General features: G+C 38.2%; 1 protein-coding gene across 8 annotated transcripts in view; it reads left to right on the forward strand.

Moving 5' to 3' along the window:
* The window catches only part of Fam13c (family with sequence similarity 13 member C), a 117059-nt gene that overhangs the window by 43588 nt on the left and 52884 nt on the right, over positions 1–20587 (forward strand). For all 8 annotated transcript variants that reach the window (XM_071610736.1, XM_071610738.1, XM_071610734.1 and 5 more), the window contains one exon: positions 18271–18334. In XM_071610736.1, coding sequence (XP_071466837.1) covers positions 18271–18334 — 64 coding nt within the window. The remainder of the gene's footprint in view (positions 1–18270; positions 18335–20587) is intronic.

Below are 20587 nucleotides of genomic sequence, written 5' to 3' on the forward strand. Positions count from 1 at the left end.
ACTACAGAATCTTCAATGCACTGGTGTCAGTCAGAGGATCTGATCTTAAGTCATAGATGGGGAGTGATGCTAGGCCAGTTCTGTCTAGAACTATTAGGTTTAGCATTTAGATTAGGTTGGTAACCTTTAAACTACAGGGTTATTCATTATAATTATGATGCATTACCCAAGGACCTTCTAATGGAATTTTTTAAAAACAATACATACCTCAAAATATTACTGGGATTGTGAAATTTGATGAACAGGTGAAAGAAGATCTGAGGCTAAAAACAACTTTGAGTCAGGTAGCTCACATTCCTGATAACATTCCTCTTCTGTCTTAAGCCAGGATATGGCCAGGTTCAGACACATCATGCCCAGTAAAATCTTGATAGAGACATGATACTGTAACAGGACACGCCAGACCTTGGTCTGGCTGAGAGTGAGGGAAGAAGCCAGGCTAAATCTCAGCAGGTGTAAAATGCCACCTTCTTGGAGGTGGGGGTGTGCAGCATAGGGAAAAGGTTATTAACATAACCAACCCCACAAGTAAAGAAGGAAAATCATTCTGTAGCAAGGAGCCACAAAGGGTTCACATGTCATGTGGCTGAGACTTGAAGGAGCAGCTTTCAGAGAATTAATTCATCCTTTTAAAAGTGGGATTTCAGAGCTTTTCAAGATCATGGGGTAGGTATTGATCTTTCCACACAAATCTACAGCTTATACAATTTGTTGTACCTTGAGCTCTTTCCAGCAAAAGTAGCTGTGTCTTTGTCTGTAGATGAGCTTCAGAAAGATGTAGGAATGCTTTTGCCAAAGTCTCAGAGTATATATACTACATTGATTTTTTTTTCCCGATTTTAATGTAGTAAGGGACCACAACTTGAGGCTTAAAACAAAACAAACTTATTATCTTACAGTTTTGTAGGATAAAAGTCTAACATGGCCCCATGGGCCAAAATAAAGGTGTCAGCAGGACTGTATTCCTTTTCAGAGGCTCTGGATCATCCATTTCCTTGCTTTTTCAGCTTTCACAGGCTGCCTGTGTTCCGTGGACCATGGCCCTTCCTCTGTGTTCAAAGCCAGCAGCATTGCATCTCTCTGGCCTTTATTCCATAATCGCATCTCCCTCTTGACAAGGGCCAGGACAGATTTTCTGGTTTTTAGGGATTCATGTGATTAGATTGGGCTCATTAGGATAACCCAGGATAATCCCTCTATCTCAAGATCTTTAATTTAATCATATCTGCAAAATATTTTTAACTATGAAGTAACATGGTGGGGGTGGAATGGGTAAGGGAGGAGGACATGGACATCTTTGGGGAGTCCTTATTTGGCCTGCCACATTTAATTTTTCCTCAGAAAATCCCTGAAGAAAAGCATATGGAGTTAATCACACCAAAGAGCTTTAACATCACTGATTTGATATCTTTTACCCCCGAGTTTGCTTGCTCTTCTGAATTTCCTAGCGGAGCCAATCTCACTTCCTCACATCATTTTAGCCCCTTGGTCCTTCCCATTTACCGAGCCCCCCCCCCCCCCTTCTATGTTATGTCCTTCCCTATGTTATGTTCCTTGATGGTAGAGTGTGCTACATCCAAACTTTCAGGTGTATTTGGTGTGGAGACATGTTTGACTTATACAATGTTTTAAAATATTTTGATCCAATATTTTAAAATTGAGAGATTTTATAGCTTTTCACTCTTATTTGGAAAAGTCTGAAGATGGGATAACCCCAAGCCTTGATTCCTCAGGCAGCAATCAGAGCTGAGGACCACCTCTACATTTTTTTCACACCCCCATTTGGCTCTTCCCATTTGTTTGTGCTCTTAGCCTGTCTCCTACAGGCATTTGATTTATAAAGCCTGCTTCAATCTTTTCTTCCCAGCAACTGCTCATCCTGGGAACTCTGACTGCCTGAAGCTAACTCCTAATATGGTGCTGGCTGATAATCTTAATGCCACTTTCCCCAGATGGTGGGTTTACATTTTAACGTGGACTTTCTGTGCATAGGAGTGGAGGGCATTCCACTACATTACACTACGGCATCGGCTCAATTTCTGGTGCTTTTCCAAACATGTAAAATCGTAGAACTGCATTTAGCTGGAGCTGGAAGAAGCCTTAGTGATAGTTTAATACAACTCTCTCATTTTCTAGTGAAGCAAATCACAGCGTTGCTGGGTGCCAAAGTTCTTACTCCCCTTAGTAATTGAACCAAAAAAATCATCATCGATCTGTTTAGAGCAGCTGCTTGATGCAATATGTAGCAGTCTGACTGATTTTTAGCTAAAGCCAGTGCCAATCCTATAAACCCTTAGATATGACAAAGGGGAATCTGTGAATGTCAGAGAATACTAGTGGAGTTGGGGATTTCTTACCCAGCTAAATTTATTTTTGAGAGTGATTAATCACTTGTATTTAAAATGTCTTAAAATTTGTGACAGAATTACACTTTTCATGTTATTAAAGACTTTGTATAAATAGCACTGTTACTGCTAATTAGGCAAGTGGTTACACTGATGAGTTCCAGTTCACTGACTTTTTTTCTCTGGAAGTCTCCTATTAGAAGAGGTTGAAGATTCTTAGCAAGAATAATGGTCTTTGATGGTTTCCAATATTTTTGTAATATCCAGATAAAAGAAAAAAAGCTGGAAAGTTTTGTTGCTTTTCAGAAAGAGGAAGTTTTGTTGGCAGCAACTTTTCCAGAGGGGATAAATTCTTTCATCTTTTTTTTTTTGAGATGGACAACTGTGTGTGTGTGTGTGTTTCTGATAAGCAGATTCTCTCCGCCCCTCCCCTCCCCCCATTACTGGGGATTGAACCAAGGGTGCTCTACCACCAAGCTGCATCCCCAGCCCCTTCTAATTCTTTTAAGATAAGATTTCACTAAATAGTCCAGGCCAGCCTGGAATTTGTGATCCTCCTGCTTCCAGAGTAGCTGGGACTACAGGTGCCACCACTATGCCTAGCTAAGCACAGTCTTGATCAGTTGTGCTAAAAAGGGAAAGAATGAGAGAAAGAATGAATACCCAGGAATTTTTATCCATACATAGGACATAATCTTCCTTGGTCTGTACCAGAGCAAGAGCTCTGCATGTCTCTGGCATATTCTTCTTCCTTGTTAGTGTGATCCTAGTGTTTTGTTTTTTTATGGGAGTGGCAGGGATGAGGTAGAGATGAGAAAAATGTAGCTTGTATTGACGATATTTAGGGTTGACAATGATTGGGTAATAAGTGGGTCCTAACTTACTTTACACTGAGAATATTGCATGGGAAGGTGATCAGGGCTGTCATTCGCTACCCTTTCCCACTGCCTCCACCCATGGGCACAGAAGCAGTTTGGTAGAATGAAAAGAATGTTTGAATTAAGAAATTTAGGGTCTTATGTCAATCAGATGATCTTGGTCGCTTCATTCTAAGTCCTGTCTTCTCATATAAGGAATTTGGTTCAATGATTCTAAGGCCCTTTCTGTCTCTAACATTGAAAATGCTCAACATTCTGTAAGTGTTCAGAGGGTTAGACTTGAACAGTTAATTTAAGAATACAAAATCTTAAAGACACAGATAAAAATAATTTTCCACTCCCTGCTGTAGAGTACACACACACACACACACACACACACACACAAATCCCACACTAAATCCTTAAATTGCTGATTGAAAAGAACCCACACTTGATTATTTTGGGAATGAAAATTCCCTCCCTCACCTGTTTTCTCCTCTCTCTCCTCTCTTTAAAGGAAGCTGCCCTTGCTCATTTGATAAATTTTTTGCACTTTCATCACACAACAATTAAACATCAGGATAAAAAAGAAACCCCAAAGTCCTTTAATAACAACAATAATGAAATACTGGAAAACAGAAAATCCCAAGGTCATAAAAATGTCTTATAATCCTGCCATCCATAAATAAGCACTGCTACTATTGTGTAAATTTCTAAATTTTGGTTACTATTTTAACACGGGCGTAAAAAGGATATGTGTCTGAAAGGAGCTCCCTAGTACATTGGGATCTGGATCTTCTAGAAGCACTGTTGATTTCAAATAGGCCCAAGGGTAGAAAGGCCGGAATGAATTCTGACCACATGATATTTATATTCAATAGTGTGTTTTTTCAATATAAGGCCATAAGTTGAGTACTAAATAGGTTAATCATCACAAGATAAGTTCATTCATGGCTAAAGTGAACAAGTTTAGTTTTCTGTAATAAATATGTTAATACACAATTCCTATAGTGAACATATTTTACAAGCTTTGGTGTCATTAAAGCCCTTCACTAGAAATATTTCTAGGAGACAAAACAGAAAAACTTGTCTTTAACATCTGAACATCTTGGAAAGCCTCTTGGTTTAACTTGGAATAGATTTAAGAGAGAAATTTTAGTAATGATTATACGATACTTAAGCAGGTGGTCAAAATTCTAAATTAGGATTAAGTATTCAGCACTCATGAGGTCACTAGAATGAGGCCATCCTTCCACTTACTTTTCATCTTGTCAATGATGAAATGGCTACTACTTCTGTTATAGTATTTGTCAACAAAATTATTCTTTTCAGGATTTATGTTAATTACCATACATAGCTCCTAGCCACCCCTTTTATATGTATTTTCCCTTTCTATTGTTAACTAATACTGGATTAAAAATTTGGAGAAATAAATTTATGTGTGCATACATCAATATTTTCTATATATAAAATAGAAACACGTTGCTATGTAACTTGTTTATATCACTTAATGATTTTTCACATCATAAAATGCTCTATCATATTTAATTAAAAATTAAAATATCCCGTTCTGTGATATGCCATCATTTACTTAACTAATTACAGACTTTTTGATATTTTTGTTACTTCTGTGAGTTATATTTAGATATTTCTATAGAAAACATCTTTTAAAATCTTTTTTCACCTATTATAGTTTTCTTTATTTGTGCTCAAAGGTCAAGCTGTCTAGGTATAGGATTTGAATTGGTGAACTGAAATATGATTTAGGATATAAATTTTTCAGTTGTCTGGTTATGGAAGAAGAGAGGAGTATAATAGGAAATTAATAACTTTGAGAGAACCATGTGGCTGGATTTCTGAAATCCTAACTTGTGGCTCTGGTTAGAATATTTGAAACAATTAAATAAAATCCCTTCTCTCCTTATTACTAGATATTTATATTTCATACACTGGCCCCATCATTCTAGTTCAGATTAAGAAGCTTGGAGTTTTCAGATCTACTGATTCAATGAAATCCCCTTCAAAGTACCAGTGACTTTCTTCATGGAACTAAAACAACAACAACAAAAAAAAAAAAACCCAAACAAACAAACAAAACACTCTGAATTTGTATGGACACACAGAAAGACCATTAATATTCAAAGCAATTCTGAGTAAAAAGAGCAGTGCTGATTATGGAACCCATCTAGGTAGATAAATAAGATGTTATATGGGCTGGGACTGTAGCTCATTGTCAGAGTGGTTGCCTAGATATGTGAGGAACTGGGTTCAATCCTTGCACTGCATAAAAATAAATGAAATGCATTTTATCCATGTACAACTATAAAAACATTTTTTAAAAAACAAAGATTTGATATACACACACATCCCATATATACACATATTGGAGTTTGGTTCAGACACAAGAACACATTATGTTATTTGCAGAAAAATGGATGAAACTGAAGAAATTTATGCAAAGTGAGATCAGCCAGATCCAGAAAGTTAAGAGTTGTGTGTTCTCTCTCATGGACACTAGAGAGGGGCGGCGGGGAGGGGGATGGACTTAAAGGAAAGGGTGGTTAGTGAATAGATCAGGTTATGCATTGTGCACGTATGACTATATCATAGTGAATCCCATTATTATGTATAATTATAACAAAGACTAATGCTGGGGAGGCTCACAATACCCAATTTCAAAATATACTTTAGAGCCATAGTGACAAAAACAGCATGGTATTGGCATATAAACAGACACACAGACCAATGGAACAGAATAGAGAACCCAGAATTAAATCCACACATCCACAGTTAACTGATTCTCAACAAAGTTGCCAAAAACATAAGTTGTAGAAAAGACACCTCTTCAACAAATGGTGCTGAGAAAATTGGATGACCATATATAGAAGATTGAAACTAGACTCCTCTCTCACCTCGTATAAAATTCAACTCAAAATGGATGAAAGACTTTAATGTAAGACCTGAAACATTGAAACTACTAGAAGAAAACATAAGGAAACACTCCGAGATATTGGCATTGGCAATAATTTCCTAAATAAGACTCAAATGGCTCAGAAAACAAAAGCAAGACTTCACAAATGGGATTTCATCAAACTAAAAGCTGCTTCACAGCAAAGTAACAGGGTGAAGTGACAACCTACAGATGAGAGAGAAATCTTTGCAGCTATTTATCTGAAAGAAAATTAATATCCAGAATATATAAAGAAATCTAAAAACAAAATAAATAATCCAATCAAAAAATGGGCAAATGAACATGTTTTTCAAAAGAACTTGTACAAATGACAATAAAATCATGGGGAAAAAGCTCTATTTTTATCCATCGGGGAAATACAAAACCAAATTACATTGAAATGAGATTCCATTTCACCCCTGGAAGAATGCCTATTATAAAAAATAACAAATGCTGGTGAGAATGTGGAGAGAAAAGAACCTTTACTGTTGGTGGGAATGTAAATTAATATATTCATTCTGGAAAAAAGTATAGTGGTTCCTAAAAACTAAAAATTGAACCACCATGATATAGCTATATTCTGATATTACACACACACACACACACACACACATATATATACATTCAAAGAAAATGAAATTGGCATACAGAAGAGATACCTGCATGCCCCTGTTTACTGTAGCACTTTTCACAGTAGCCAAGATATCAAATCAGCTTGGCTGTTCCTCAACTGATAAATGGATAAAGAAAATATGTAGATAAACACAGTGGAATATTAGCCACAAGGAAGAATGATATCTTGTAATTTACAGGAAAATGAATGAAACTGGAGAACATTATATTAAGCAAAATGAGCCAGACACAAAAGGAAAATCACATATTTTCTCTCCTATATGGAAATAGGGACTTGAAGGGAAGCGGGTGGGGGGAGGGGATTATGGGAAAAGGAATGGCAGAGGGAAAAGGGAAGGTGGACAATATGATTAAGATACAATACATGCATGTAAATGTCCAATGAAATTAATTTTTATAATGCATTAATTATAATTAAAAATAAAATCATGTTTGAGTATTAAAGTAGGTAAATGTTCATCTCAAATAGAAAAAGCAATTATGTAACAGTACTATAATGCTATCCATTTTTATATAATTATGTACAGAAATGTACTGAAAAAAGACATAAGTCAATATTGGTGATGACTTTTGGGTGGGATGATTGTGGGCGATTTAAAAAAATATATTATTTTTTCTGTTGCTTTTCAACTTTATTTTCCATTGAGTCCCCTATTAGTTGTAGAATTGGGGGAAGTGATAAATTTGTTAATCCAAGAAAAATGATAGTACATACTATTTCTATGAATTTCCTTGTTTGATTTACTATTATATCATACTTTGGAGTAGATAAGAATATTAGAAAAGTATTAAGAGAGAATGGATTTATTTTTTATATCTTAGAATCTTAAAAGGAATTTTCTGGGGTATTTGTGGCTTTTATGATTTGGGTTAGTTGGTATCAGAAAGCATATATTAAAGATGATTTCTCTGGACTTGGATGATATTTACAACTGGAATTTATGCCCCCTCTTTCCCTGAATGCTTGACTCTGGATGAAAGCAGAAGAAAGGTTCTTTCCAAGCCTTCAGCAGCTCTAAGCCTCTCCAGGTCCAATAACAGTGACACCCCATCACCAGCAGATGCCAGGAACAAAGGAAATTCCAAGGCCCTTTTCAAGTAGGGTGGGGTCCAAAAGGAGAAAGCTTGAGAAGCAGTAGAAATAGGAGCCAGATATCAGATGCTTCTTAGACAATGCCTTGAACTTAGCACCAACATAAGAAAACAATTTTGGTCACACCCAGTCTATTGAATAAATTCAAACACACATAATAGAGCCTCTGGGAAGGGCCTAGAAGTATATCCAAGATGCTGTAATGTAAAAAGGAAGGGCTTCTGCAGTAGGCAGAACTGGATGCCAATTCCAGCTTTGCTGCTTTCTTTCTTGGACAAATTTGCTAACCTCTCCAGGCTTTGACTTCTTCAGATGTACATGGAAGTAAAAGGACCTGTTTCCCAGAGCTTCGGTTGTAAGGATTAAAGGAGATACTATAAGTCCAGCTTCCATTAGAGTCTGGCCTGCAGCTTATGCTTAACACATTGATGTTGCTGATCTTCAGAGACCAGTCCAGTTCCTTTACGCAGGTCTCCATCTGGCTTCACAGAACTGACCTAGGCACTGCCTACACATGCCTCTTGTCTCTGATGGTCTCCTTTCTCCTGTCCATTTATCCAAATTCTGAGATTGGTCTCAGAGCCCAGCTCACTTCTAGCTTTTCCTGCACTTTTCTCTTTTCCCATCAGGCCACATTAATCTCCATAGTTAGAGAATGTTCAACTGAACTGTGCACATGAGTTGAAACAAGAGTCGTTTGCTTTTTCTTTTCATATAGGATATAAGGTTATTTTTCTATAATTCTTTTGAATGTTCTCAGAAAAGTTTCTACTTATTGATTTGTAGGTAGACAAAGTTCTTAAAATTCTAGGTGGCCCTCCAGAGTTCCATGACTCTCTTGGCCATGCTTCTTTATGAATTAATTACAGGCCCTTTGCAAACTCTAGTTTGTCATTATGTGCACTGCCTGCATTTGCCATGCTTCTGTGCCTCTCCTTCACAGAATTCAGATAACCTTCATGCCCTGCTCTTCTGTTCATCTTTTAGTTAGGCCTTATCTTCTTGCTGGTTGAATCAAAAACTTTGTATACTTGAAGCCAATTGGTTTTCCTGAATTGTCTGTTGAGACCTCAAAGATTTGGACTCCTTTGCTTAACTTGGACATTAAGATAATTTTGAAGAAGCTTATATAGGTACTATACATAGCCATATGGTCCTAGGTGGCTGTGGAAAGGGGCAATTGGGAAAACAGGCATCAAGAAGATGGTCCTGGGGGCTCAGTGGTAGAGCACCCGCTTTGCACGTGTGAGGCACTGGGTTCGATCCTCAGCACCACATAAATAATAAAGATATTGTGTCCAACTACAACTAAAATAATATTTAAAAAAAGAAGAAGATGGTCCTGTACATTATGAAGTTTCTGGCAACTTTACTTTTTTGGCTTGTGTGCAACAAAGGAGACCTAGGCTATTATTGCATGTCCAGTGATTATTTCTTGGTAAGAATCACATTTGTAAAAGGAAAGAGGATTGGTGTTCTTTGTAAACAGTGGGAAGTCAAGCAAGGAAAGGGTATCTAATGGAAGATTATGGATTTAACTTACAAAATTGAACTAAGGGTAGCCAGCCCAGCCATGGGAAGAGAAAGGGTTCAGACCTGGTAGATGGATTTCTAGAATCTCAGTGACAGGGACTTATCCTCCTGGGGTTTCCCCATTAGATGATCCAGTGCTAATAGCTTTCCATTCCTGATCAAATTTCAACTTCCAGGGAGAAGTCACTAATGCACACAGCTTAGGCCTGTGTTTACTGTTGCACATGAAATAATGAAGGGCTTATTCCTAAATGGAAGGAAAGGAAATTGGTGTCAGAAAAAGTGGGTTGGAGACAAAAAGTGCTGGGCACATAAAATCAGTGTTGGGTGACTTAGGGGCATGGGAAGAATCTATAACTAATGAAAGAAAAGAATTAGGAACTAATTTTAAACAAACTGAAAAAAAAGTCTGATGTACCTCATGAACCTTGATTGCAACAAAGGTATATAGGAAGACACAGGCTGCTCTGACTTGACTCTCAGACTGACCCTGGACTAGATACTGTTCACCTTGTGCCAAGTCCACATCAGCCAGGACAAGGAAGGCTGGAGAGTATAGTGAAATGCAGAGAAATGGGATTGGATGACTTCAGAAAGACTGAGAGTGACCAGACTGCGTAGTCCTGTGTGGGTTCTGAATTTATCTAAGTCCAGAGGGAAATTATTGGAGGTTATGAAAAGGGTAATGATGTGCTCAGATTGACTTTTTTTTTTTAAAAGCCACACTGGGTACTCTCTGGTACTTGAGAGACATCTTATAAACTAATAGGTCATCCATATGGGAGATGATGCTGGCAATAAAGATGGTGAGTGAAGAATATAGGCTCAGGACTCTCTCCTTTTGGGAGAGAAAGAAAAGTTTTAATAGGGAACATGTAGCATTTAGGTTATATCAGTACCTACTCAAATCCTAGGTGCTTTTCTTTTTAAAGTTCTTTCATTTTTAGAGCTAGTCTGACTCATACTTTAAAAGTTATAGTGTTCAAAGTCTGAGCACAGCTGTAATATCACAGTGCCAGTACAATAAATATTTATACCTATGCAACCAGTATTCATCTGTGATCCTCTGTACCCTTCATTACAGCTGCCCCTGAAATTATTTGTGCAATTGGTTTATTTTGTCTTTCCCTGGCTGTCAGCTCCAGAAACACAGGGATTGGGTCTGCTTTGTCATGTTGCTTACTGTCTTACTCCAGCTTTCTCCTGAAAGCAGATCTTGGGAGGGAGGAGGACCTAGATAATAGGGAAGGTAGAAGAGCCCACACAGGTGTGTAGCTTAGTAGGTCACCACTCTGGTGCCCCTCTGAGGAGCCCCTCATTTACACTCTGAAATTTGGAGCTGTGCATTCCTCATTCCACAGACAGTGGCCTCCAGACAGTCGGCTGTAACACACAGGGTTGAAGAGCAAGCTGTGCCTTGCAAAAAAAAAAAAAAAAAAAAAAAAAAAAAATGAGGCAGAAAAGGGAGACTTGGCTGGTGCTTGAGGTGAGTTGAAGCAAATGATCAGAACTGTTCACAGAGCTGAAGCATCAGCCACAACCCCTCGGTCTCCTGGGCTACATGCTGCCTGGGACAGGGAGCAGGTATCTGATAATTACTTATTAATTAATGCAGTGAATGAGGCAATGCAAGCACAGTGCTTTGTGGTCTGCTCAACAAACCAGGAGCTGCTATATTGTTGCTACTAATAATGCATTACTGGGGCCTCTGCCCTCACTTCGTCCTAAATACAATCTGGCTGGATCCCAGTGTCCTCAATATCCCATCCCGGTCTTCCTTTCTGGTTCACAGGATGTTTTCATCCACCCCCATGACTATTCTGCTATCTTCCTTCTGCCAGTTCTGATCCTGATTCACTGTTTCCCTATTTTCCAGGCATTGGCATTGATCCTTCCTGTTTCTGGCTACGTTGGCCCACCAAAGTGAGGAGAGGTACCTATTCCAGGGAAGCTCGTATTTGGGGTTTCTCTTAGTGTCCCCAGGGTCACAGTCTTTCCCTCTTTGGTTATGTATCCCCTTTGAGGCCAGGCCAGAAATACCTAATCATTCCTGCACTCTAGCAAGTCCCTCACCTATGCCCTTTAGCCACTGGTCTCCTCCCAGGGTGTTGCACTTGAACTTTAGGATAAAGAATTTTAGGATAAAAATTCCCAATTAAAATCCCCTGGGGTGCTTCTTAACTACACCTTGCCATTCTGCTCCTCTGGAAATTCTGATTCAGTGAGTCTGGATTTGGGCCCAGGAATTTCTGTTTTAATAGTACTGGTTGATTCTAATCTCTAGAGAAGTGTAAGGTGGGGGAGGTATGGGTGGGTTGAGGCTTGGGCCCAATTTACTAGGAGTGTGTGCAACTGGGAATTGATCTGTTTCTACCTGTGACCTTTGTCCCCTCTACAGGAATTTTCAGACCTGGACAAGTGGATATGAGTTGGACAGTCAGTTCATGATTATTTATTCTAGTTTGTTTTCTGTTAGTGGTGGTCTCTGGGAATAATTTCAGACTCTGTGCCTCAATTTTAGAATCTGAAGTTTGCTGTCCAATATTTGACCTCAGTCATTTAGCACAGAAAATTGATTCTTAAAAGAAAATGCCTTCAGTGTGGTTTAGACTCCCAGAAAATGGCACTTTATATTAACTGGTATTGAGGGTTGTTATTGTTGCTAATAATATTACTGGAATTTATTGGCATCTTCTCTGTGTCTGCATATAGAGCAATTGTTTTTATATAAAGAATGTTTTTCACAGACGGTTGTCCTCTTGGGATATACCTTTTGTTTTCAAAAGAGTTTCAGGAAGCAGCAGTCGTACAGCCAGCCAGCAGTCATCCGGGTATACATTAGTATATCCCCAGTGTTGCTTTCTAATACAGAAGCTTAACTTAATGCAGTGGATTATCTTACATCTGAAGAAGTGATCTGAGGTTGGCACTTTTCCGTCCTAAGGCTGTGTTTCTACACGAAGCATTCTGAAAATTGTGCTGTGATGCTGCTCTTGGTGCTCTCCTGTTACTCTTTCTGCCCAAATTTTCAAAATTATGGATTAGAAAGTCACTTGTTAAACGTTAGTAGGTGTTCTTGGGGGAAGAAATGTATTTGCTTAGGGGAGCAGGCTGCCAGGGTAGGAAGGAGCATGATTTGCGTTGCAGTCATTGTGCACACTCAAGGTTGTGCTGGAATTGGTAGCTGCACATAACCCCGTGATGAGTACTTCAGTAACAAACAGTTGAGGGCCCACCGTATGTCCTAGGCCAGAATAGGCACTAAAAATAAAGTGCTAAATAAGACTTATATGGTTCCTGCCTCATTGAGCTTACTGTCATTAGAAAGAGTCAAATATGTGATTAGAAACCAAGAAATAATTTTCTACTTCTACATGGCTGAAGTAGAAAATCATAATACAGTAAGAATATATAAAAATGAGACCCACTTAGGAGCTACCTGGTATTTAAAGGATAAATTATTTTATTAGAAGAGACAGTTGCCTGGGAAGAGCTTTATGGGCACAGGGACAGTCCATCTGGAGACATAAGCTTTGAAGAAGCATGGTGCATCCAAGGAACTGAAACAATGTCATTATAGCCAGAGCCCAGAGAGGGAGTGAGGCACAGGGTGTGGTTGAAGAGGTGGGCAGGAGCCAAATCCTTCAGAATATCATCAGGTATTTTAAGAAATGTACTCTTTATTTTAAATGTTGTACACTAAGGGTAGTGACAAAATCTCAAATGGGAAACAGTTTGGGGAGGGCAGATGGGAAGACGGGAAATAAGGAACTTTGTCACTAGGTAGTACAGATGAGAGGTGGAACAGATGCAAAAGTTATTTGGGTTATAAAAGTAATGAACTGGCTGTTGGACTTGAAGGAGAGGAATGTTTCAGATAACTCTCAAGTGTCTTCCATGAACTAGATGGCAATCTTTTCACTGAGAAAGGGAACGTGTTTCTCTATTAACTTAATTATAAAATGTTGATATAAATATAAATATAAAATCTTAAGCTAAAATGTGGCTTTTTCACAAAATACTGTATTCTGTGGTTTGATGTTGTTCTCGGCTAAGAAAAATACTATAATGCTTAGTTGGCTTGGCTGTTTTGAATTCCATTACTTGTCCAAAGAGAGATCCACTGCAGGATGACCCCGACTCAGCACATACTAGAGGGTTCTGGAAAAATAGAAACATGAACAATTTTTAGAAAAGTTGCACTTCAAGAGGCTGTCCACAAGTCTGTAGTCACAGAATCCAGGGAGAACTCTTTAATATCAGAACAAAATTAAGTTCTGTATTTCTCAGTTGAAAAGTTTTTATTTTGAATGATATAGTGGTAGTAGCAATGGTAGTGTGTATGGTGGCGATGGTGGTGGTGGTGCTGGTGGAGGTGGTGGTAGTGGCGGCGATGGTGCTGTTGGTGATGGTGTTTGCAGTACTAGTGGTGATGATGACAATGGTGTTGGTGATGGTGATGGCATTATGGGTGATGGTGATGGCTTTGTGGATGATGCTGATGGTGGCAACTTTGGTGTGTATGATGGCAGGCTTGAAGGTAATGATGGTGGTTATCGGAGCCGTCATGCACTCATTACTACCAAGGAGTGCGGTTGGGCTCTGAGAAGCAGACTAAATTTCCCATTACTGAAGCCTGGGCTAGAAGGCAAGATTATAATAGAGTGGCAGATTACTGACTCACTTACTCATCTTTGCCCCCTCCAGAAGTGAAATTGGATATAGATGTGCTAATCACTTCGCTTTTATTGTTGTGGGTGGAAGGAGGCAGGAGAATTTGGGGGTGGGGTGTTTCAGCGTGATAGTTTGTGAGTAGGATCTCTTCCTGGCAGGGTTGTGCATGGCTTGAGCAATATCTTTAAAAATATTAAAAGAGGATTTGAGACAGCTACTGTACTATTTCTCCTCTTCTCACTGCTGTACTTTACCAGGTGGGAAGGTTCCTTTTTCCTCTTCTGCCATGACCTTTATCTTTTTTAATCCACTGTTTTTGATCTCATTGTCTCTGGATGACTTACACTTCATGGAAGCATGAGCTTGGACAGTCCTTCTGCAGGTCCTGTGTTCCCTGCTTTCTCTTCCCCTATAAAACCTAGCATTTGGTTCATTATAGATTATTCTGATTTATTTCTTTATATTCTCTCTTCTCCCATTGGAATAAACATTCCACAAGGACAGACTGCTTTGTCTATGTTTTTATTTCCAACACTAGAATAGTACCTGGCATAGTCAGGGCTTAACACATATTTTTTGAATGAAGTTTTTTAACTGTCCTTTTACCTGTTAAGTCAAATAGATGTACTAATACATATGGTTACCATGGACATTACTATGTACATTATTATGTACGTAGACTGTCTGGCCCACCCAGCTTGGCATAGTAAGGGCTGGTGAAGGGTTAGGAGCCTCTTCATGCTCCCTGTCTTAGCATTTTCTCTGCTGCAACCAAAAGACCTGACAAGAACAAGGTACAGGAGGGACAGTTTATTTGGGACTCATGGTTATAGAGGTCTCAGTATAATTGGCCAACTCCATTGTTCTGGGCCTGAGGTGAGACAGAACATCATAGGTGGAAGAAAGTAGTTAAGGACATGGAGACAAGGGAGCAGAGAGAGTGTTCCTCATGGAAGACAAGATATAAACCCCAAGGGCATGCCCCCTTTGACCCACCTCCTCCAATCACTCTACCTGCCTATAGTTTCCTCCCAGTTAATTCATATCAGTGGATGATCCACTGATTAGGTTTAGGCTCTCGTAGTTCAAGCATTTCACCACTGAACTTTCTTGAATTGTCTCACACATGAAATTTTTGGGGACACCTTGTATCTAAACTATAGCACTCCCATTTCTTATAACTTCCTTCTCTGGTATTTAGAACACTGATTCCAGTTAACTTCTTGCCTCCTTAGAGATGCTTCTGTATTTTCTCCATAGCTTGTCTCTCTTGTTTTCTAAATGGCCTTGATTTCTTCTCTCCTTCAGCTTATTAACCAGACTTTAATATTATTAATTAAATATACCATTAATTATAATTATGATCATTCTAATATGGAATTCTTATGGTTATGGAATTCATGTGTTATTTTCTATTGCTGTTAGCTATATTAAATGTATTATTCACCAACTATCCTTAACATCATGAAAGCCCATGAGGTAGCTATCATTATCTTCATTTTACAGGTGAGGAAACTGAGACTCCAAGAGGTATATACACTAGGAGTACAGACCTAGTAAGCAATAGATTAGAACTCATTCTTGGGTTTATTTTTTTTTTCTGTTTATCTATTCATCTAAAATGGTATTTGTACTGGCAATGCACCATATGCGGGGCACAAAGCTAGGCTCTGTCTACACAGTGAGGTAAAAATTGATATAGGACCTGACCATGTGACCTCACCTGGGGTCACAGTGATCATTGTCATCATCACTTGTGCTCTGCTGATCATTGTCATCATCACTTGTGCTCTGCTGAACACATGAGACATGAGCGGGTGCCCCCATGCTCATGTCTTATGTGAACCCTGACCAGCTGTTTTTACTTCTCTATTTCAGCCTTATCTCAACTTTGAATATCTAAATCTGAATTTATTACCTCTCTTTCTCTCTCCAAATTATATATTTTTCTAATATTACATTATTAAAAAAAATCACCTCTCATTTTTCTTGCCACATAGGCTCACAACTTTGGAATCATTTTGATCCTCCCATCTCTTCATTTCATATTTTGAATTCATTCCCAAAGCCTCTTGGTTGCTTTATCTTTGAAAAATGTCTTTTACTAGTCTCTACCTCTCAAATTCCTCTCTAGTGTTCTAACATCATGTCCCATGCTTGTATCCACTAGAATATCCTCAAGGCTATGTGTTCATTAGTTTTATCCTTTAAGATTCCATTAGATTTTAAGATTCCTTAAGGCACAGACTCTGCTTCTTTTCATTGTTGTTATATTATTTCTCCAACAAAGAGAAAGGTTTATCTCTGTCCCTAGTACCAGGCATGTACCAATAGACATTCAGATGATTAGTAAATTAAAGTACTTCGATGTTTCAGACCATGGTTATCAAACTTGTTTTGGAGGTTTATGTAATGGTTAGGAGTTTTATGTGAGATTATGTGGTACTATACAAAGGCTGTTCTCTGCATCTCCATAACATACACTGCATTTTTTTGCACAGTAGATTTCTTCCCGCCTCCATTCGTGTTTGCCATTTATTTTGCCATCTCCTGTCACTCATCAACAGGGAGCTGAGTCCAAAGCCCCATAAAAATTTATGTTTGAAAGGTGTAAACTGGGAAATATTCCCCCTATTCAGAAACAGCTCTTCCATTTTTCGGGTGCTACCGTAACTCTTATAAACATTGTTTGAGAACCACTGGCCAGTCATTGGTCTGCTGATTGTATAAGTGTGGAAGGCATCAGGCTATTTTTTTTTAACCATCTCCTTATTTTTCTCACTTGAAGCAAATTGCTTGAATCAGGTATGGTGGGTGCATGCCATGGTGGGGCTTACAGCTACTTGGGAGTCTAAGGAAGAAGGGTGCAGACCTGCCTGGGCAACATAGCAAGACCCCATCTCCCTGTCCAAAAAATAAGTAAATAAATAAAGTATACAGTTAACAACACCAGTAGCCTGAAAGAATTCTCATTCTTAAGAACATTTGAGGTTGAGCTTATGGCATTTCTAAATGCACATTTCTAAGTGACACTTAGAAATCATTAATCCTATTGACCATTCAGAGAAGAAATATTCTTTAAGATTCAAATTGGGGCAGAATAATAGCAAGAATTAATTACATCCCCAAATAAATCTTTTTTATAAATAACTTACTGACTAAATCTCTTATTCATTAAGATAGCTGGCCTTTTTTTATAAGGATAATAACTATAATTTAATGTTTATTGTATAATGTCTTGCATACTGCTGCAGAAAAAAACTTGAATGCTGTGTAACAGATGCTGTTGGGACTTAGAATTTGCCAAATCATGATTTGGACCTAAGCATCTGTCAGCACTATCAGCAGTAAGACTTTTTTTTTCTTTTCTTTTTTTTAACTAAAGAAAATTGACTCAAAGTGATATGGTTTCCTTTAAGTCCTTTTTCTCGTACTGGAAATTATGTAGTGACAAAATCCAGCTTTACCATGTAAGCTAACACTGTAACATTTATTGTGTAGATTAGAAGATAAGATTTCTAAAAATCTGACTTTAGTGAATAAATAGTATCTTTCTGTAGCAACTGTATCAGATAATATTCATTCACTCAAAAATTATTAAACTTCTACCATGTATTGAGGATTTAGCAGTGTAGAAAATGAACATAATTAATGCTTTCTTGTACATTTTAGTGCAGAAGTGCCAATAAACACATAATTTCAGATAATAAGACACACCAAGAATAAAATGTACGGGACAGTACTAGGGCGTGAGGAGGAGGGCTGCTTCTGATTAGGGAGGTCAGGAGGTGTTCTTTGGGAGGTGATATGTGAGCTGAGCTAATGCTTAGGTGATGAGGAGAGTCAATTGTGTTCAGACCTTGCGGGAGAGCAGCCTGGGCCCAGAGATGGCAAGTACAGAAGTTTGAACAGCAGACAAGTACTATGTGTTCAAGAAACAGAAAGCTAGGGTGCCTGGGGTGTGTGGACAAGGATGAGACTGGTAGGAGACGGTGTTAGAAAGGCCCCACCAAACACAATAATGTGTCCCAGTTCATTTTCAGGAGTCTAGATTTTATTCTCTAGTCAGGGGACCTCACTAAGGGATTTTAACAGAGGCATTGTCAGATCTATAGCTACCAGCTCCAACTGTGCATTGTTGAAAGGTTTCTTTTAAATGGACATAATTTTCTTTGTATCTCACAGAATAGACCAGAGGGCTACCAATTGGCCAAAGGATGCTTTTGAAACTCAGCAGGACTTAAATGAGGTAAGTGCAATTGTTTCTGGTCATATGAACATGAATTAAACGATCAAGAAATTTACTGTTATTTTTTTGACAGTAGTAGAAATTCTTTCTGATTAAAACTATAAGTATTTTTGCTCTTTAGTAAACTTGTCGTGCTTATACTCCATTGTTCAGTTGGAATGCTTTTCCTTGCTATGGTGCAAACACATTCAAAATGTTATTTTAGAGATTGTTCACCATGTCTTGTACCTGACACCAGTCCAGTAGTCATTTTATCATACACTTTTCACATTTGCTTTAGGTTGTATAGCCATGCCTGTGGTTTGCAAATTAACATTTGTAACATTTTTTCTTAATTTTATTTATCTGCATCTCTGTTTTTCCCATTGGCCTTTGCATTCTCAGATATAATTGTGCTTATTCTTTATTCACTAAGCCTCATGTAGACTGGTGTTTGCAATATGGTCTTCTGAGTAAGTATGCTTTGAGAAAAAAAGCCATGTTTCCTAATCCAGATAGTTTTCCACTGAACTGGACATCACAACGGTAGCTTATTCTAGATTGTTTTGCAATATAGAATTGAATTCTAATGATGGAAATCAATATAATTATGATGATTACTTTTATGAATTCCTTGGCTTAAAACATTGGTTTGGAATACCCAGTCTGATTTTTTTTGTCTTCATTAAATCAGAGCAGAAGATGGTATGTGGTATGTCTAATGGATTATAGAAAAGAAAATAAAAAAGACTTGACACTCAGATGCCTAGATGAGAAATGATGGACTTCAGACAAATTGTTTATTTGACATTTTGAAGGCACAAGGGCTGTGCCCCTCAACACTCCCATAAAAAGCATTAAACTAAATGTAGGTGTTTTCCAGTAAAACTTGGCAAAAATGAATAGTCAAAAGTGAACTAGCTATTTGGTTAAGCCAAGTAAAATAGCTAAAGTTGTGAAAAAATGTCTTAAAGGTAACAGAATAGTGTGAGTTATTTTTCTGTATTCATAAAGATAGCCCTTAAATTTCACACCCTTACTTATGGTAACAAAAAAGTGGAAAAAGTCTCAAAAGAAAAGAGGCAAGAGCTTGAAGCATGTGTGCAGCTCTCTGCCCCACTGGGAACAACCGCAATGCTAGCTGTAAAGAAGCAGTGATTTCATTTTAACATAGGTGACTAGAAAAATTAGGTGATTGTAACAGTAGATTCATGATAACTTTCAAGTATTTGGAAGAAATTGATTTTTTAAGCTGGAAACCCGTGAGAATGCTAGGAGTATTTGAGCATTCCTAAATCACAGTTGTGAAAAGCTTTACTTAAAAAATCTGCTTTTCTGTATTCCTTCACTGTATCCAATTTGCAAATGATCTGAAATGTGTGTATTCCTGTGACATCATATGGGCTCAAGAGCACTGAATGGAAATGCGCATTCTAAAGGGCAGGCGGTGCTGTATTTTGAATGTGACTGCCTCCAGGCAAAGGTTGTGCTAAAGATCAGTTGAACATAGAGAGCATGTGCTCCATCCAGATAGTTTTTTTTCCAGTCAGGGTGTAAACTGTATGTACTAGCCCATATTCTTTTATGCAGCTTCTGTTGTGACCACAATTTGGGGTACTGAAAGAGACCTTAGAGAAACGGGAAGTGGGGCAGCATGAGTAGAAAAGAAGTCTCAGGGGAGCGTCAGTAGGGTCACATTCATTGATTTAAAACAATCTATAGAATGGAAATCTAAAATGTGTCCTCGGCATTTCTCAAACTTAATGAATACCACACTCTGTTTTTTCTTTTTTGGTACCGAGGATTGAACTCAGGGGTGCTTAACTGTTGAACCAGATCCCCAACCTTTTTTTTATATTTTATTTAGAAACAGGGTCTCACTGAGTTGCTGAGGCTGGCTTTGAACTCAGGAGCCTCCTGGCTTAGCAACCCAAGCCTCTGGGATTAAGGTGTGCACCACCACACCAAGCAAAGACTTCACTCATATGGAAGAACTGCCTAATAATAGTTTTTAGGTGATAGAGTCCGATGGAACATGGATGGGAAGCTTTGCTTTGTTATTTTTAATGGAAATAGAAAATATATAAGGGCAAGTGCATAGATAATAAACATGTAGGTAGATGAATTCTTAGGAAATGAGTAACCAATACCTAGATCTAGACAGAGAACACCACCAGCATCATGGATATCTCTAATTCTTTCAAGTTACTACTCCACTTTGAGAATAATTATTATTCAGATTTTTTTGCCTATTTTTGAGTCTTTTACATATGA

Source organism: Marmota flaviventris, chromosome 4, assembly GCF_047511675.1.
Source record: "Marmota flaviventris isolate mMarFla1 chromosome 4, mMarFla1.hap1, whole genome shotgun sequence".
Taxonomy (NCBI): Eukaryota; Metazoa; Chordata; class Mammalia; order Rodentia; family Sciuridae; genus Marmota; species Marmota flaviventris.